This window comes from Colius striatus, chromosome W (genome assembly GCF_028858725.1).
Source record: "Colius striatus isolate bColStr4 chromosome W, bColStr4.1.hap1, whole genome shotgun sequence".
Lineage (NCBI taxonomy): Eukaryota > Metazoa > Chordata > Aves > Coliiformes > Coliidae > Colius > Colius striatus.
This window is the reverse complement of record NC_084789.1, coordinates 1317480-1335444: the sequence shown is the minus strand read 5'-3', so window position 1 is coordinate 1335444 and position 17965 is coordinate 1317480. Positions and strand designations below refer to the sequence as shown.

Here is a 17965-nt window from a genome sequence, read left to right as displayed (position 1 = left end):
CAGAGTAGAGAGGGAGCAGAACATCCCTCGACTGGTTGGGTAGTACATGGGGTTGTTCTTCCCAAGGTGCAGAACTCTGCACTTGTCCTTGTTGAACCTCTTGAGGTTCCTCTCTGCTCAACTCTAAAGTCTAAGCGGTAAAGACTGAAGCAAAGAAGGCATTGAGTAGCTCTGTTTTCTCTATATCCTTCATCACCAGGCAACCCACCTCGTTCAGCAGCGGACTCACATTCTCCCTAATCTTCCTTTTGCTACAAATGTACTTGAAGAGCTCTTGTTGTCCTTTATATACCTTGCCAGATTTAATTCCAAGAGGGCTTTAGTCTCCCTTGTTTCATGCCTGCATTCTCTGGCAGCATTCCTACAGTCTTCCCAAGTGACCGAGGTCTTTTTCCACATTCCATAGAGTTTCTTTTTCCATTTGATTTTTTCTCCATGCAGGCCTCTTATCTCCTTTAGCTGATTTTTTAGTTGTGGGGATACACCAATCTTGGGCTTGGAGGAAGCAGTGCTTGACATTTAACCAGTTTTCCTTGACACCACTAACTTTTAGAATCATAGCCCATGAGACTATTCCAAGCAGGTATTTGAAGAGGCCAAAGTCAGCTCTCCTGAAGTCATCTGTTTGACTTCGCCAGCAAATGTCAGTGTGGTTGAAGTCCCCCATGAGAACCAGGGCCTGCGATCGTAAGGCTGCTTTCAGCTGTCTGTAGAAGGCCTCCTCCTCCTCCTGATCATGTGGCCAATAGTAAACTTCCACAACAATAGCACCCATATTACCCTTCCCCTTAGTCTTCACCCATAAACTTTCAACCAGCTCTTCATCCCTGCATAGGCAGAGCTCAATATATAAAGAGCAGCTCCACCACCTTGCTTCACTGGCCCATCTTTCCTAAAAAGTCCATAGCCCTCCATGACAGCACTCCAGCCATACGAGCTGTCCCACCATGTTCCTGTAACTGCAATGAGATAATGGCCCTGCAACCACACCCACATCTCTAGTTCTTCCTGTTCATTCCCAATGCTGTGTGTGTTTGTAGTGAGTCTGGGATAGTAGTGATTTTCCACAGCAGCTCTTGCAGTGCTGTGCTTACTGTTGATATCAATATCATGACTACTGCTCGCACAGCGTCAGGGCTGTTCCCTCCAGCATTCCTTCCCCCACCTTCACCAATAGCTGTGGGTGGGCACAATCTTGGGAGGGACCATGGCCAGAACAGCTGATCCAGGCTGACCAAGGAGATATTCCATACCATATGACGTCAGCTCAGGAATATAAACTGGGGGAGAGGAGCAGGAAGGGGAGGCAAGATTCATTTCTGGCCTTCCAAAAGCAACCGAGGCCCTGCTTCTCGGGAGGTGGCCGGACATCGCTGCTGATGGGAAGTAGAGAGTAACAGCTTTATCTGCTTTTGCTTTGCTTCCCGCACGCACGGCTTTGCTGTTTCTTTATTAAACTGCTTTTATCTCAACCCACGAGATTCTCATCTTATTTTCTCCCCTTCCCTGGCTTACTGAGGAGGTGGGGGATAGAGCAGTGTGGTGGGCACCTGGCATCTGGCCAGGGTCAAACTACCACAGCGTTGGTGTACAACCATAACAGAGGCTTATTCACATGTGTGGGTTTCTCTGGATGGGTGCAAGAGGAACCTCCAAGAGGACGCTTCCTTGGAGTGATCAGCCTTCTGACTCATCTTGGAAAGCAGCTGAGGAGCATTTGTCGCTGCTTTTGTTTCCCTGTCATATTTCCCTGTATGAGATGGCACAATCATTGCCATTTTGCACCCTGTCCCCTGAGCCCTTCAGTTTAAAGCCAACTTTACCGAATTGGCCAGCCTATTCCCAAAGATTCCCTTGTCCCTTCTAGACAGGTGTATTCCATCCCACCCTAGCAGATTACAGTCATCAAAGAAGATCCTTTCATTTAAGTTCATGTTATAGTCAAGGCAAAAGACTAGGCATACTATTTTTCTCTTCAACCTAAGGTTTCTTGGTGTATTGTTCTAATTTCAATGAAAACAAGGTTCCAAGTTGCTATTCAAATATAATCAAATAAGTTTACCTTTCAAGTGGTCCACCAAATTTCTTGTAACTCTTGATAAATCTAGTAACAGAAAATAATTTTGCAGTTAAAAAAATTTGTAAAGTCTTAGTACAAGGTTATGTGAACAACACATAAATTCAGGAATAGACTGTTTTCCCTATTTTCAGACTCTAAAATTATTTTTTAAAATGTTTTGTCACTTTAAACATGTATGTCCCCCCACATCTTACCGCCTAATCTCTGCATCACTAAATCCTTTAATATTTTCTCGAGGAATAGTTCGTGGTCGTCCACGCTTTTTCGGTCGTTTTCTTTCTGAGATGGAATCACTATCAGATCCAGAATATCTTCTGCTTCTACCGCGTTTCCCTTCACTTCCATTAAAGCCGATCTGGAATTTCAGATTAAGTAGTTCAAAGCTACATGACTAAAATATTTTATTAATGTGTTATCTAGTCTGTCAAAAATGTAGGTAGGGGTGTGTGTGTTTGCCATGTGTGAAAACCACCCAACCCAAAAGTACAAGTCAAAATAACAGCAATAAAAAGAATCCCAAACAGTAATAACAAAAAAATCTGAGTTAGTTGGTCAAAACCCAGAGATACCTGTTTTGCACAGTTTCTCATCCTTGGGAGCATATATATTTCTTCCAGCTCTTTTTGTCTTTCCTCCTCTTCTATTCGTTGTCGTTGGACTTCTGGAATGATTTCTTCCCAGTTTCTTAAATTTTGTTCTGGTTCCAACTCAATGTCATCTTCATCCATATTGGAAAAATTAGCCACCTTATGTATTGGAACATAAGTATTTTCACCAAATCAATACACGATTTTATTTAAATGAAGAATCAGTAATTAATATTTTAGGAAAACTAAGTTCAGAATAACATTTTTTATTTATTTATATGGATGAGTGGACATTGAGGTGGATGGAGAGCTGGCTGAATGACAGAGCCCAGAGAGTGGTGATCAAGGGCACAGAATCGAGTTGGAGGTCTATGGCCAGTGGAGTTCCACAGGGATTGATTCTGGGGCCAGTCTTGTTCAACATGTTCATCAACAACCTGGATGAGGGGACAGAGTGTACCCTCAGCAAGTTTGTTGATGACACCAAACTGGGAGGACTGGCTGATTCCCCAGAAGGCTGTGCTGCCATTCATTGGGATCTTGACTGGCTTGAGAGTTGGGCAGAGAGGAACCTCATGAGGTTCAACAAGGACAAGTGCAGAGTCCTGCATCTGGGAAGGAACAACCCCATGCACCAGTACAGGCTGGGGGTTGAACTGCTGAAGAGCAGCTCTGCAGAGAGAGACCTGGGAGTCCTGATTGATAATAAGCTAATTATGAGCCAGCAATGTGCCCTCGTGGCCAAGAAAGCCAATGGCATCCTGGGATGCATCAAGAAAAGTGTGGCCAGCAGGTCAAGGGAGGTTCTTCTCCCTCTGCTCTGCCCTGGTGAGGCCTCATCTGGAGTACTGTGTCCAGTTCTGGGCTCCTCAGCTCAAGAGGGACAGGGAAGTGCTGGAGAGAGTCCAGTGCAGGGCCACCAAGATGATCAAGGGTATAGAACATCTTTCATACAAGGAAAGGCTTCAGGAACTGGGGCTGTTTAGTCTGGAGAAGAGGAGACTGAGGGGTGATCTTATTAACATTTATAAATATCTAAAGGGTGACTGTCAGGAGGTTGGGACATCCCTTTTTTCTGTTGTACCTAGTACAGGACAAGGGGTAATGGGATGAAGTTGGAACACAAAAAGTGCCACTTTAAGAAAAAACTATTTCACCGTGAGGGTGACGGAGCAGTGGAACAGGCTGCCCAGAGGGGTTGTGGAGTCTCCTTCCTTGGAGGTCTTCAAGACCCACCTGGACATGTTCCTATGTGACCTGATCTAGGTGAACCTGCTTCTGCAGGGAGGTTGGACTAGATGATCTCTAAATGTCCCTTCCAACCCCTACCATTCTATGATTCTTTGATTCTATATATACACAAAATGTACTGTCCAGGTTTCAACTGGGACAGAGCTAATTTTCTACCTAGTAGTTGGTACAATGCTGTTTTGGATTATAGGTGAGAATAATAATAGTTTTGATAACACACTGATGTTTTGGTTGTTGCAAAGTCCTAAGTTAAGGACTTTTCAGTTTCTCATGTTCTGCCAGCAAGGAGATGCAAAAGAAGCTGGGAGGGAGCATGGCCAGAACAGCTGACTAAAGGGCTATTCCACACCATAGAACATCATGCCAGTATATAAACTGGAGGGAATTGGCAGGGAGGGGCGGATTGCTGCTCAGGGTCTGTCTGGACATTGGTCAGCAGATTAATGGGAATTGCACTGTGCATCACTTGTCTTTTCTTGGGTTTTATCTCTTTTTGTTATATTCTTTTTCATTATAATAATATATATATTTAATATTTTATTTTATTTCATTTTAGTTATCAAATTGTTCTTCTCTCAATTGTTGAATTGTTGTTGGATTTTTTTCTGATGAGGAGGAGCGAGGAAGCAGCTGCATGGTACTTGCTGTCTGGGCTTAAACCATGACATGTATACATATAAAATGCTTCATGAAGCATTGTCTCTAATGAAACTATTTTCATATATGAAATGCACACGCTCCATGCAACATGTCTGAATATAAAGATGAGAATGTTTTTCTTCTTTTACAAGTTGATTAATATAGAAACACTGTGAATGACATCCCCAATAGCTGTGATTGCTGTTTAATTTGTATTTGTAAATATCTTTCTTCTTTTGTTAGCAAAATACATTATTGTTGCACCTGTTTCATAAGAATAAAGAAAAGATGAATAGGTGCACAAAAGAAGTAGAATATATAAAGGAAAGTTTAGTTAAGGGAATAGAGAGGATATAGAGAAATACCTTGAACTGTGAAAGTAACTCATCTCCTACACTTAGTGGGCCTGGCTCATTTTCTCGAGTTTCAGCCCTCTTCAGAATTTCATCGATATCCATTTCCTGAAACAGAAGTTTTTCTTTACAACAAAACAATTTGTATGTATTTTTAGTTTTTTTGTCCAATTGTAGGTGCACTGTTCCATTTACCTGAGGCTCCTTTTCTTCCCCTTCGGGTTCTTTAAAAAGTTCCTCAGCACCGAACTTCAAAATTGCTGATAACTCCTCCTTATTAAAAGGTGTTGAACTGAAATACAGAAAATTTCAGATAAACACTTTATCTTAGTGGGTTTTTTCCAAATTACTATAACAATGAGTCAATCGAACTTCCTTTTAACTTAAATAAAAGCTATCTTTAATATGTAAAAAAATGTAGAAACAATATACTTTGCAGTCTTTACTTACATAACTCCTTACCAAATATTTTTGCCTTTTATTAACCAAATGAAATGACTTGCATTTTTACTCAGTCAGGCATATTTAAGCATAAGTTAATATGAAAGAATAAACAAATATACCTGGAAGGAGTAGAGCCTGTATGTAGTACAGTTTTCCCTGTAGTGTCCATTCTCTGAATTACTAAGTGATCTAAAACCATCTTTTTCTTGGCTCTTTCAAGAATATCTTCTTCTACAGATCCTTTTGTGACTAGCCGATAAATATTAACCTATACATATTATGAAAAAATACTTTATTTACATGATCATGAATTGTACATGAAAACAATAATCAAATGAAGTTAACAAAAAACCCTTGATCAACAACAGAGAGAAATGTTAGCTGTGATTACAAATCTTTTAAATATTATTGAACTGGTATTTCATATATAAAACCAATAATATTACCATAGTCATTACACAAATTATTTTTAAAAATTAAAAGAAATATATTCTTAGATCTCTCCTTTTTAAATTTCTGTGTCAGGCACAGAACTGGAACTCTTCTGCAAGAAAGAAACCCAAAGAGAACTTGCAAAGTATTTAAGTTCAAGTAAAACAGATATGTCTGAAGTATAGCATTTGATTTTGAGAATGACATGATGACAATGAACATGGGACAAGTCCACAACTCCTCTCCCAACCCATCCATATATTATGGCTGTTGTGCAGTATCTCCGTATAAAGACAGTTTTATTTTTTCTACAATGACAAATTAGCATTATTAACATTTTTTATATTCTTGACAAGTATTAGTTATTTTCAAAATACACAAGGACTATATGGCCTTATAGCTGCCATATGAAAGCCTCCTTCAGGTTTGGAGCTTAAAGGACAAGTGTGCGCACCTGTTTCTTCTGTCCAATCCTATGAGCTCTAGCCTGTGCCTGCAGATCATTCTGTGGATTCCAGTCAGAATCAAATATAACTACAGTGTCCGCAGATGCCAAGTTTATACCTAATCCTCCAGCTCTGGTGGATAACAAAAAGCAGAAGTCCTGAAATAAAAAAAATAAGAAATAGCTTTACATACATTATCTATAATATTATTCAAAGAACCAGTATGACCCTTCTTTATATGCTCTCAAAAAGTTCTTTAAGTGTAGCATAAACATACGTTAGACTTGTAATAAAATACATTAACAATAAAAGAAAGACCAAGGAGAGCCTCCATCCTATTAGATCCAAAAGGAAATTTGGTAATAAAAGACAAGGATAAGGCTGAGATGCTTAATGCCTTCTTTGCCTCAGTCTTTAGTAATAGGAGCATTTCCACTGGGGAATGTCAGCCCCCCAAGCCAAGAGACAGGGCCAAGGAGTGGTGATTCCAGGGTGATCCACGCTGAGTGGGACTGATCACCTGGTTGTCTTCCATGTGCTGCATAGAGTCATAGAAAGTTAGGGGTTGGAAGGGACCTTTAGAGCATAATAGAACTTAGGATGATCTGCTCCATCAGCTTCCCGAGCACTGAAGTCAAACTGACAGGCCTGTCATTTCCCGGATCATCCTTCCGTCCCTTCTTATATATGGGTGTTATATTGGCTGAATTCCAATCAGATGGGACCTCCCCAGTCAGCCAGGACTGCTGATAAATGATGGACAGGGACTTGGCAAGCACCCCTGCCAGTTCCCTCAGCACTCTAGGATGTACCCCATCTGACCCCATAGATTTCTGCATGTCAAATGTGAGGATGTCTCATATGAGGAACGGCTGAGGGATCTGAGGCTGTTTAGCCTGGAGAAAAGGTGGTTCAAGGGAGACCTTCTCACTCTACAACTACCTGAAAGAAAGTTGTAGCAAGACAGAAGTTGGTCTGTTCTCCCTAGTAACAAGCAATAGAACAAGAGGAAATAGCCTCAAGTTGCACCAGGGGAGGTTCAAGCTGGATATGAGGGGGAATTTTTCGGGAAAGAGTTGTCAAGCAGTGGAACGGGCTTCCCAAGGAGGTTCTGGAGTCACCGTCCCTGGATGTGTTTAAGAGACTGTATGGTTTAGGCCCACCATCCAGGGACATAAGACCACAATTAGACTCAAGTACCACAGACTTAAGAATTCCTAAAGGGCAGGGAGAGCTTAATGGTCCTGCACAAAACAGACCAGGCTACTCAGCTTGGGGAAGGAAACAGAAAATAATTTATTCCACCATCAACTAAAACGTAACCATAAAACTCCAAAACATAACAGACAGAAAAAAACAGAGTGGTACAATGATGAAGACCACAATCAACCCTTTAAGACCACCTTCTTGTCACCCCTCCCCTCTTCCTGGGCTCAGAGCCCTGATCCCAGTGTCTTTTTCTCCTTCCCCACTGAATGGCTCAGGAGGGCAGGGAATGGGGGTTTCAGTCAGTCTGTTCTTGATGGCTTCTGCCATTTCTCTCTCCTCAGGGCAGGTGGGCTCCTCGCCGGTCCTCCCTGCTCCTCCGCGGGGTATCTCACACACTCGGCTGCCCTGCACGGGCTGCTCCAATGTGTGTTCATCCCAAGAGCTCCTCTCTGCCTCTCGTGTGGGTCTGCTCTGTGGTCCACAGGCTCTTTAGCATGGCCTGCGCCATGGCCACCTCCTCACACAGTCTCTTGCCTGTCCGAGCACCCTCATCCAGAGCTGCTGGTGGCTCTCAGTCCTGCCATTGCCCTCCGTGGGTTGCAGGGGCACAGTCTGCATTCTTGTCATGGGTTTTAGAGGGGTCTCCGGTCTGGGGCTCCTCCTTTATTCCTTCCTCTTTCTCTGACTGTGGGGTCCACATGGTCGCCTCCATCTTGTACCACTCCTACACCTCCTCCCAAGCACTTCAAATTCCCATCCTTAAATAATGATCACAGAGGCACCAGATTGGCCCAGCCGGGCCGGAGGTGAGTCTGAACCCAAGACCCAGGGGAAAGTCTGAGAACTCTTTACTGGGTCTGCATGGCAGCCCCCTCCTCCTGTTTACCACGCAAAAGCGGCTCCTTGCAAAACCATGACAGAGACAGCTGGATGATGTACTTAGGGAAATGGTCTAGTGGTCAATAGGGATAGGAAAAAGGCTGGACTCCATGGAAAGGAAAATGTTTGCCCATCCAAGTCCAGGAAGGTGTATACCCATTCAAGCCAAGAATGGCCAATTTCTCTAAGAGGACGCTGTGGGAAACAGTGTCAAATGCCTTACTAAAGTCAAGGTAGACAATATCCACAGGCTGTCCTTCATCCAACAAGCGAGTCACCCTGTCGTAGAAGGAGATCAGATTTGGTAAGCAGGACCTGCCCATCATAAAACCATGCTGACTGGGTTTCTGCAGGGCTGCTCTCCAGCCACTTTTCTCCCAATTTATACTTGTGTTCAATGTTAGTGCATCCCAGGTGAAGAATTCAGCATTTGTTCTTGTTAAATTTCACATAATTGATGACTATCCAATGCTCCAATGGATCTAGATCCCTCTGCAAGGCCTCTGTATCTCTCTTGAGTCAACAGTATCTCCCAGTTGCTGTGCTGCCATTCAACGAGGCCTGGACAGGCCGGAGTGTTGGGTGGAGAGAAATCTAATGAAATTCAACAAGGGCAAGTGTAGAGTCTTGCATCTGGGAAAGAATAACTCCATGTACCAGCACAGATTGGGGAATTAACTGTTAGAGAGTAGTGTAGAGGAAAGGGACCTGGGAGTCATGGTGGACAGCAGGATGACCATGATCCAGTAACCCACCCTCAAGGCCAATGGCATCCTGGGGTGTATTAGAACTGGTGTGGTTAGTAGGTCAAGAGAGGTTCTCTTCCCCCTCTACTCTGCCCTTGTGCGACCACATCTGGAATATTGTGTCCAGTTCTGGGCCCCTCAGTTCAAGAAGGACAGGGAGATGCTGAAGAGAGTTCAGCACAGGGCCACCAAGATGATGGAGTGGAGCATCTCCCTTATGATGAAAGGCTGAGGGAAGTGGAGCTCTTTAGCTTGAAAGAGACTGACGGGTGATCTCATTAATGTTTACAAATACATAAAGGGCGGTTGTCAGGAGGATGGAGTCAGGTTCTTCTCAATGATGTCCAATGATAGGACAAGGGGCAATGGGTACAAGCTAGAACATAAGAGGTTCCAAAGAAACATAAGGAAAAGCTTCTTCACTGTGAGGGTGACAGAGCACTGGAACAGGTTGCCCCGATGGTTTGTGGGGTCTCTCTCTGGAGACATTCAAAACCCACCTGGACAAGTTCCTGTGTGACTTACTCTACGTGGTCCTGCTCTGGCAGTGGGGTTGGACTAAATGATCTTTCAAGGTCCCTTCCAACCCTTAAGATTCTGTGATTCTGTGATCATCATCAAACTTACTAATGGTGCATTCAACTTCTGCATTCAGATCATTGATAAATATATTGAACAGAATTGGTCCTAGGATTGTGCCCCGAGGAACACTTCTGGTGACAAGCTGCCAGCCAGATGTAGCCCCATTCACTACAACTCTTTGAGCCCTGCCCTTCAGCCACTTCCTCACTCAGTGCACCATGAACCTGTGCATCTTACAGTTGGACAACTTGCCAGAAGAATGCTGGGAAGGACAGTATCAGAAGTCTTACTGAAATCTATAAAAACTATATCCAGCGCCTTCCCTCCATCCACTAGGTGGGTCACCTTATCATAGAAGGATATCACATTAATTAAACAGGATTTTCCCTTTGTGAACCTCTGTGGACTGTGCCTGATTGACTGCATTGCTATTTAAATGCCTTTCAGTAGAACCCAGTATGATCTTCTCCATAATTTTTCCAGGAACTGAGCTTAGACAAACAGGTCTGTAGTTCCCTGGGTCTCAACTATTTCATGATCACTGTGGTCAAGACAGCCACCTACCATTACATCTCCTACGGGTCCTTCTCTATTCACAAATAGAAAGTTTAGGAGGACATTCTTCCTAGTTCACTCACTGAGTACCTGTGACAAGAAGTTATCTCCTACAAACTTCAAGAATTTCCAAGACCTACTCATCTCAGCAGTATAATATTCCTAGCTGATGTCTGGAAGTTGAATCTCCCATAAGGACCAGGGCTACTGATTCAGAGATTTCTCCTAATTGCATATAGAATAACTCATCAGTGCTTGCATCCTGGCAGGGCAATCGGTAGTAGACTCTCACTACAACATCTGCTTTGGTTTCCATCCTCTAATCCCCACCACATCATAGAATCATAGAATGGTAGGGTTGGAAGGGACCTTTAGAGATCATCTAGTCCAATCCCCCTACATCATCCCTAACTATAAGGGCTGTACAATCAAACCTCTCCCTTACATAGAATGCAACACCTTGTCCTGCCTATCCCTCCTGAACAGCCTGTAGCTCAGGCATCAGTCAGAGTGATGAGCAATTGCGTTGTGCATCCCTTGGCTTTGTGTGGTTTTTTGTTCACCTTGAGTTTTACTCCTCTCTCTCTGTTATATTTATTTTCACTATTATGATTATAATATGTTATTGCTGTTGGTATTAATATATTTTATTTCATTTTAGCTATTAAACTGTTCTTAACTCCCTCCTTTCCCCCATCTCACTGAGTGGGGAGGACTGAGTGTCTGAGTGGTGTTTAGTTGCTGGCTGGGGTAAAACCACAACAGATATACATAACTCAATTCTGCCCATTCCTTAAGTAGGTTTTTGATGTCAAAAGTTTGTGTAAACGTTCAGTGCTCCTGTGTCGTGGTTTTGCCCAGCAACTATGGCTTCTGCAAATATGGGGTTCCTCCCATGGGACACAGTCCTTAAGGAACTTTTCTGGCGTGGGTTCTTCTCAACAGTTACAGCTTTTGCGAATACGGGGTCACTCCCATGGGACACGGATTCCTCTGGGCATAATCACTACCCCTGGCATGGGACCTTTTACGAAGTGCAAACAAATCTCTGCTTCATCAGTCCTCTCCAGAGGATACAGGGGGGGGTCTCTGCTCCAGTTCACCTCCTCCTTTCTTCCCTCACTGACCTTGGAGTCCGCATGGTCGCTTCTCTCTCCTCCAACTCCTTGTACCACCACCAGCCGGAAAAGAAGAAGAACAGAGGAAAAAAGGAACAGGAGGAACCCTCCTCTTCCGGCTTCTTCATCTTAAAAAGTGATCGTGGAGGCGCCTAATTGGCTCAGCCCCAGAAGTGGGTCTGGCTCAGAGTTGGCGAGAGTTTCAAGCAACTTCTTACAGAAGCCATCTTTACAGCCCCTTCCCCATTACCAGAAACAGCTCCACATAAAACCATAGCATCCTGTAAAAATTGAAGGATTAAGACCTACACAACAAAAATAAATTAAATTCTTAAGTTTTTATCCACTACTTAAAATACTACTTTGATAAAAGAGCACTGACAAAAATCTAAAACTATAACAATGCAGTTATATTAACACAATTTTAATAAATTCTGTGTTTCCTATTTAAACATCTCTTAGGGATTTTTTTTGGGGGGGGGTTGTTTTGGGGGGGGATTTTTTTGGTTGTGGGTTTTGGTTTTGTTTGTTTTTTGAGAGTTGTAAACCTTATAGTCTAGGCAATAGCAATGGAATTTCAATGTAATACATCCCTCACTTTATCTTTGGTTTTTGTGTAATATTTGTTACATTCCTTGAAGGAAAAAACCACCTGAATAGATTAAAAAAACAATTACCCACTAATACCATACCTCTGATCCTTCTGCATTAAAATGATCCAGGGCTTGTTTCCTCAGTTCCCCTTTTATTGATCCATCAAGTCTCTAAATAGATATATAAAAGAGAATATTATGGTTAAAAAAGAACTCCTATTATATTCTAATCAAAGCAATATGATTTCTCAATTGACAAAACAATTGTGGGGGGAATAACAGTAATGTAACACTTTATCTTTTTAATCAGTTTCATTTCAAAATACTATTTAGCATATCATAATTGTAAAACTTTTCTTTTACATAAAATTAAACTTTCATAAATATTTCTATAAAAAGGTCACTTTTCTTAAGATAAAGATCAAGGCTTCTTGGCTAGTACCAGTAAAATTCTTACCTGAAAGGGAAACTGACGATACTTCAAATACTCTGCTAGGATGTCTAGCATCCTCACCATCTGAGAGAAAATCAGTACTCTGTTGCCACGTTCTCGTAGACGAATCAGTAGCTTGTCAAGAAGGATTAGTTTCCCACTGCTACGTATTAAATGCTATAAGATAAGAAAGCATGTATTGATAGATAAGTTCATCTCAACACTAATATACACTGCAGATGGTTAGACATTCATTAACTGAACATGAAAGTTTAATAAGTATTTAGTCGGTCCTGATCTTGTAAAAACTCTTAAAGCATTAAGCACTAACTAAAATCAACAGGAATACTGACTAGCATGTTTTTCAAATAAATGTATTTCTCAGCTCTGGATCATAAAATGGCATCTTAACATTTCATTAAAATATTAAGTAAATATACTGTGCAATGAGCTACAGCAGTTACAGTGTAGACTCAAGTTCTTTTCTACTAAATAAACAACAACGCAACAGACTACTTGACTACCTTAGTACTACTAGCTCCTCATTTTCTGTCTTTTGAACAGAAAGAAGCATTGCTACTTGATGCTCTAATTATTTTTAAACAAGGCTTAATCAGTCAAGTTCTTAGGCAAGATAAAAGTGAGAAGACTCTTGTTTGTAGATGTCAATAGGCTTTAGGTAGGTTACAGTGTTAAGCCTTCTTAGCTCCAATGAGAACAACTAGAACAGAAACTCAGGTGCATGTCAAACTTTATGTGGAAAACATTAGGTCTCTTTAGCTGAAGAGGCCCAGGATAGAACTTTGGTGAATAAAAAATTTGGAGTTAGCAGTTTTTATTCTTTCTGCCAGAAATGAGAAGGGTGTATAATTCATAATTAGAGCTAAGAAAGCTTATTCAGATGAGTGAAGGAAATAATTTCAACAAGTATGTAATTATTAGCAATAATGGCTGAACAGTTCTGATTAATTTAATTATAAATTTAAGTAGTTAGCATGTGCCAAGATGCAAATGAAACATCCTTTAGCTTTGAAAAGCACTTCATAATATAAAATAGCTTATGCAGTGACAGCTTGTCATTTCACTCTAGTAGTTTTGGGGAACTATTTAAATCCTGAGCTTCAAAGCTTACAGAAGAAAAACTCTGCTCTTTAGAAACATTTGTATTGTTATAAACTGCATCAATTATAACAGTCTTTTTATTTGTTGCTCAACAGTTTTAGTACAAAGATTAGTTAACCTTTACAAAAACCCCAAACTATAAACCCACAACATTATCACAGACCATCTTTGATAATGATGCTCTAATTACTTTCCTTTATAAAAAGAAACCAACCAAACTAAGCTTTGGATGTTTATTTTATTTCCTTTCACTTTGGTTGTTTGAAGGCAGGTAGAGAACAGTGTTTGATTACAACAAAGCTTAAAGAGATTCTGCAGATTACTTTCTGCTATCATATCGATTGTTGGTGTATCACTATAGTCACATGCATTCAATTTATCTGTTTATTTAACTGTTTTATTCTAATCTGGGTTTAAAACAGATCTTAAGTTTATTTAGTCTGAAAATACACAGACTATTTGAAACTATTTCCTTTTTATTTTGATCATAATTCAAGTCAGAGATATTTTATTTAGTATTGTTCTATTATTCAGTTCTAGTTAAGAAATAAACAAAAATAATCAATTCATTTACCTGCAAAACCCAAGATACACATTTAATACAGAACTTGTTCTTCCTTAACATACTTTAATAAGAGCTAATAAATTGTCAGAACACTATAAAATTACAGTGTGAATAGTAGAAATGTAAAAACACTTAAAAATAGTTAAAAAAAAAAGGTATTACCTGTAAGGCCTCCTGTTTATTATAGAATTCATTATCATCCGGTGGTTTAATGAGGTAGCAATGGTTACAACACTTCTTGAGTTCCATCATGATGTTCAAAAATCCTGAGGTACTGCCTTTTGAACCTTTATTCAGGGCTTTATAATTCCTGGTTAAAATCCACCTATGATATAGAATGTGCAATGGAAGTAATTTCTAACAATTTGTGAAAATATGAATGATGTAAACTCTCAAAATATCAGTTCAAACTGCATTATGAGAACTATTACACTTCAGTAACTTTCATATAGATATATCATTAAAATAGTAGGAATTTTAAAAAGTCATTACTTACTTGTAATATTGCTTCTGCAATGCACTCATTTCCATCCTCAAAATTTGTTCAACCTTTGCAGGTAGAGATTTTTCTACATCTTTTTTAACTCTTCTGAGTAGAAATGGTTCAAGTTCTTTGTGAAGACTTGCATAACCAAACTCTCTCCCTTTGCCATGCTCCTCTTCAAAATCTTCCCAGGATGAAAACCTTCAACATAAGAAAGAATAAAGGTAAAATAGTGACATACCATGAACACAGACACACAAAGACCATGAATATACCACACATGCACAAACACATATAGACTTCTTTCCCACTCCCCTCTGTTTTATTAAATAAGTTTCTGAATTTGCATCTCACAAGAAATTCCAAATATTTTGTCTGCAAACAGGAGAATGAAAATTTCCAAACTTTTGCAGAACAAAAATTCAAAACAAACTACTGAATTGCAATTTCTCCAGTAAAAACACAACATTTTACTTTTCTGCATGGGAACTCAGGTAGAAGGTTGCAGAAATTCCATTATATTTATCAAAAGCAGCATGAAAAAATAGGTGTATAGCTGGGCTGCAAAACAGACCACTTCACATACCTTTTGCAGCTTGTATGGACGAGCTGAAATGTGATTATCCTCTGGTATGTGCTAACAGACTAAGAGAATGAACTTTGTGATCAAATGAAGAATAGGTGCCAGATAATAACCTTAGTGGCTTTGCTTGTAAGGATCTGAAGAAGTCAATACAATGCACAGCTCTGAAAGTAATTGGAGCTACAATTTTTTGTATTTACAAGATATCCAAAAGGAACATATGCTCTTATTTATCTCAGATATAAACAGAGGTCAGTATAGAATAATGTCAATACCATAAGGGCAAATTGGCTGCCTGACTGAACTACTGGGTATTGGACATTGTGGCACCATCTTGTTTCTCTGTTACTAACACAGAGAAGAAAACATCCTCATTCTATTTCCCTAGAGTAAATTCATATGATTTTCCTTTTAGATTAAGATGAAGTGTCTTTTCAGGGTTCTGAGTCCTACATCAATCCATCTTTTTTATGGACTGCTAAAACAGAAAAAGGGACAACTGCTACCAAAACAATTTATCAAGAGCAGCATGAAAAATTTTCTATAAAATAGATGCACATATATTTGAACTATTTCACAATGTAATTCTTTATCTCTCTAGTAATGAATGATAGAACAAGAGGAAATGGCCTCAAGTTGCACCAGGGGAGGTGCAATGCTATTAAGCATTGGAATGGGCTACCCAGGATGCTGGTGGAGTCCCTATCCCTGGAGATATTTAAAAGACACATAAATGAGGTGCTGAGGGATATGGTTTAATTTAGTCATAAGCTTGGCAGTGTGAGGTTAGTGGTTAGACTCAATGATCTTAATGGTCTTTTCCAACTGTAATGATTCTATGATTCTATTAATTCTCCAATTACTACAATATTCTGCTGTCAGAAATTTGATAAAAAAAACCCAAAACCCCACAGTCCTTACTTTTCTGGCATGATGAAGTGCAGCAAAGACCAAAGCTCTTTGAGGGAGTTTTGCAGAGGGGTTCCAGTAATAAGAAGACGATGATTAGACTTAAAGTCTATTAAAGTCTTGTACAGAAGCGAATCGTCATTTTTTAAACGATGAGCTTCGTCAACTCCTATAAATACCCAATTCAGACCACCAAGGAATGACTTAAAGAAATTAGGGGGGGGGGGAAGACATACAAGTTAATATATTATGCAATTTCTGACATTTTACATGAGGTTATGTATACACCATCACTCCTTTTATTTTAATAACAAATGGACATCTATGTTTTTTGTAATAATTATGGGGTTTATTTCCTAGATTCAACAAAAGGCTATGCAGTCATTCCAAGTTTAAGAGGAAAGTATAAACCAAGATTATACTTGGGGGAAGGAGGAAAGTTGATCTATAAAATTTTCAATCGACAAAAAAAAAAATCCACTATTGACTCTCTTCTTTCCAGCATGTACAAATAAATGAAATAGTGAACAAGTAGAACTTTTTTAAATTAAAATTTTCATATGCTATTAGAATTAACAATAACTCTATGTGCTACCATCATGAAGAGGGTAGTAATATACATAGTACCATACACATGAATATAAAGATAAAACATGGGATTTCAGAGCTGTTAGTAACAGGCTTTTGGGGCTAGGAGTTGGATTGTTTTTTCAGTTCCTGGATGATGATCTAACAGGAAAGTAGAGATTGTGAGATGCAAAGAAATTACTACAGTAATATGAAGCTCAAGTAGACTGAAGAAAAAGAAGTTTTACCCACTAGATAAGGGGAAGGGGGAGGGGGCAGAGAGCCTCATCACACACACATAAAATCTAAAACTGATTCAAGAAAACTTCACTGTCATACTTCTAAGAGTAAATCTGTCATACTCTCCATCCATTTAATGGCCCAGAACCCAAATATGTGCTACCTCTAAAGGAGTTTTACATTCTACAAATGACTTTATCTCCCTGAAGAAGTATGCGTGATTACCTTATCCTTCAGCAAAATTTCATAAGTTGTTAGAAGTATGTTAAATTTTAATCGCTTGGTCTGTGGATGCATCCATTCATGAGTTCTTATCTACAAGAAGAATCAAGGGAACTATAAGCTAGAGAAAAAGGATCTTATCGATCAGGATGACTTCAGGTACTACAGCAATACAGATGTTAAGTGACATGCAAGAATCCGATCACGAAAAAGGAACATAACACGTGAAGCTTTTTTTTTTTAAGTTATTAAACAGTGGAGGAGGTGTTGGGTTTTGGTTGTTTTATTGTAGATTTTTTTTTTGTGTGTGTGGTTTTGTGTTTCTTTTTTTTTTTTAACTTTAATGGAAAAGGTTACTTACAGTCCTTTTAGAAAACAAATCAAGATTATATCTGACTGGCTTAAATATTTATTTTATGCACCTAAATTATCACACGAGAAAAGACAATTTATTTTCAAATGTAAGGTTGCATTTTTAATCTTTTTAAGCAGGAATGAAATATTTCACAGACATTTATATTGGATGAAAAGCTATGCTTTTAATTTGTATTTTAAACACATACAATGTTTCAAATAAGTATTTGGTCATTCCTAATGAATAGGAGATTAGCATAAGACAGGAACATGAAGTGAGTCTTGTTTACCACTAATTTTTTTAATGATTCAAAGAAATACTCACCATATTTCTGCTAGTTATATCTCCTAAATAAACCACAGCATTCATCTGAGGAGCCCAAGTTTGAATCTCTCTTTGCCAAGATGTCAAGGTAGAAAGTGGCACAACTAGCAAGAAAGGTCCATACAGTTGATGTTCGTGAAACAGGTAGTTCAGAAAAGAAATTGTTTGTATTGTTTTACCCAGACCCATTTCATCTGCAAGAATACAACTATTGCCTCTAAAAAAAAAAAAAATATATATATAAGTG

At 39.6% G+C, this 17965-nt stretch overlaps 1 protein-coding gene across 5 annotated transcripts in view; it reads right to left on the bottom strand.

Moving 5' to 3' along the window:
* The window catches only part of LOC133628657 (chromodomain-helicase-DNA-binding protein 1-like), a 78772-nt gene that overhangs the window by 14932 nt on the left and 45875 nt on the right, over window positions 1-17965 (bottom strand). For all 5 annotated transcript variants that reach the window (XM_062017070.1, XM_062017073.1, XM_062017074.1 and 2 more), the window contains 14 exons: window positions 17719-17935; window positions 17043-17132; window positions 16023-16213; window positions 14531-14719; window positions 14197-14359; window positions 12372-12524; window positions 12014-12085; window positions 6241-6390; window positions 5474-5622; window positions 5106-5202; window positions 4923-5018; window positions 2650-2826; window positions 2275-2435; window positions 2063-2104 (listed from right to left, as the gene is read on the bottom strand). In XM_062017070.1, the coding sequence (XP_061873054.1) occupies window positions 2063-2104; window positions 2275-2435; window positions 2650-2826; window positions 4923-5018; window positions 5106-5202; window positions 5474-5622; window positions 6241-6390; window positions 12014-12085; window positions 12372-12524; window positions 14197-14359; window positions 14531-14719; window positions 16023-16213; window positions 17043-17132; window positions 17719-17935 (1947 nt within the window). The remainder of the gene's footprint in view (window positions 1-2062; window positions 2105-2274; window positions 2436-2649; window positions 2827-4922; window positions 5019-5105; window positions 5203-5473; window positions 5623-6240; window positions 6391-12013; window positions 12086-12371; window positions 12525-14196; window positions 14360-14530; window positions 14720-16022; window positions 16214-17042; window positions 17133-17718; window positions 17936-17965) is intronic.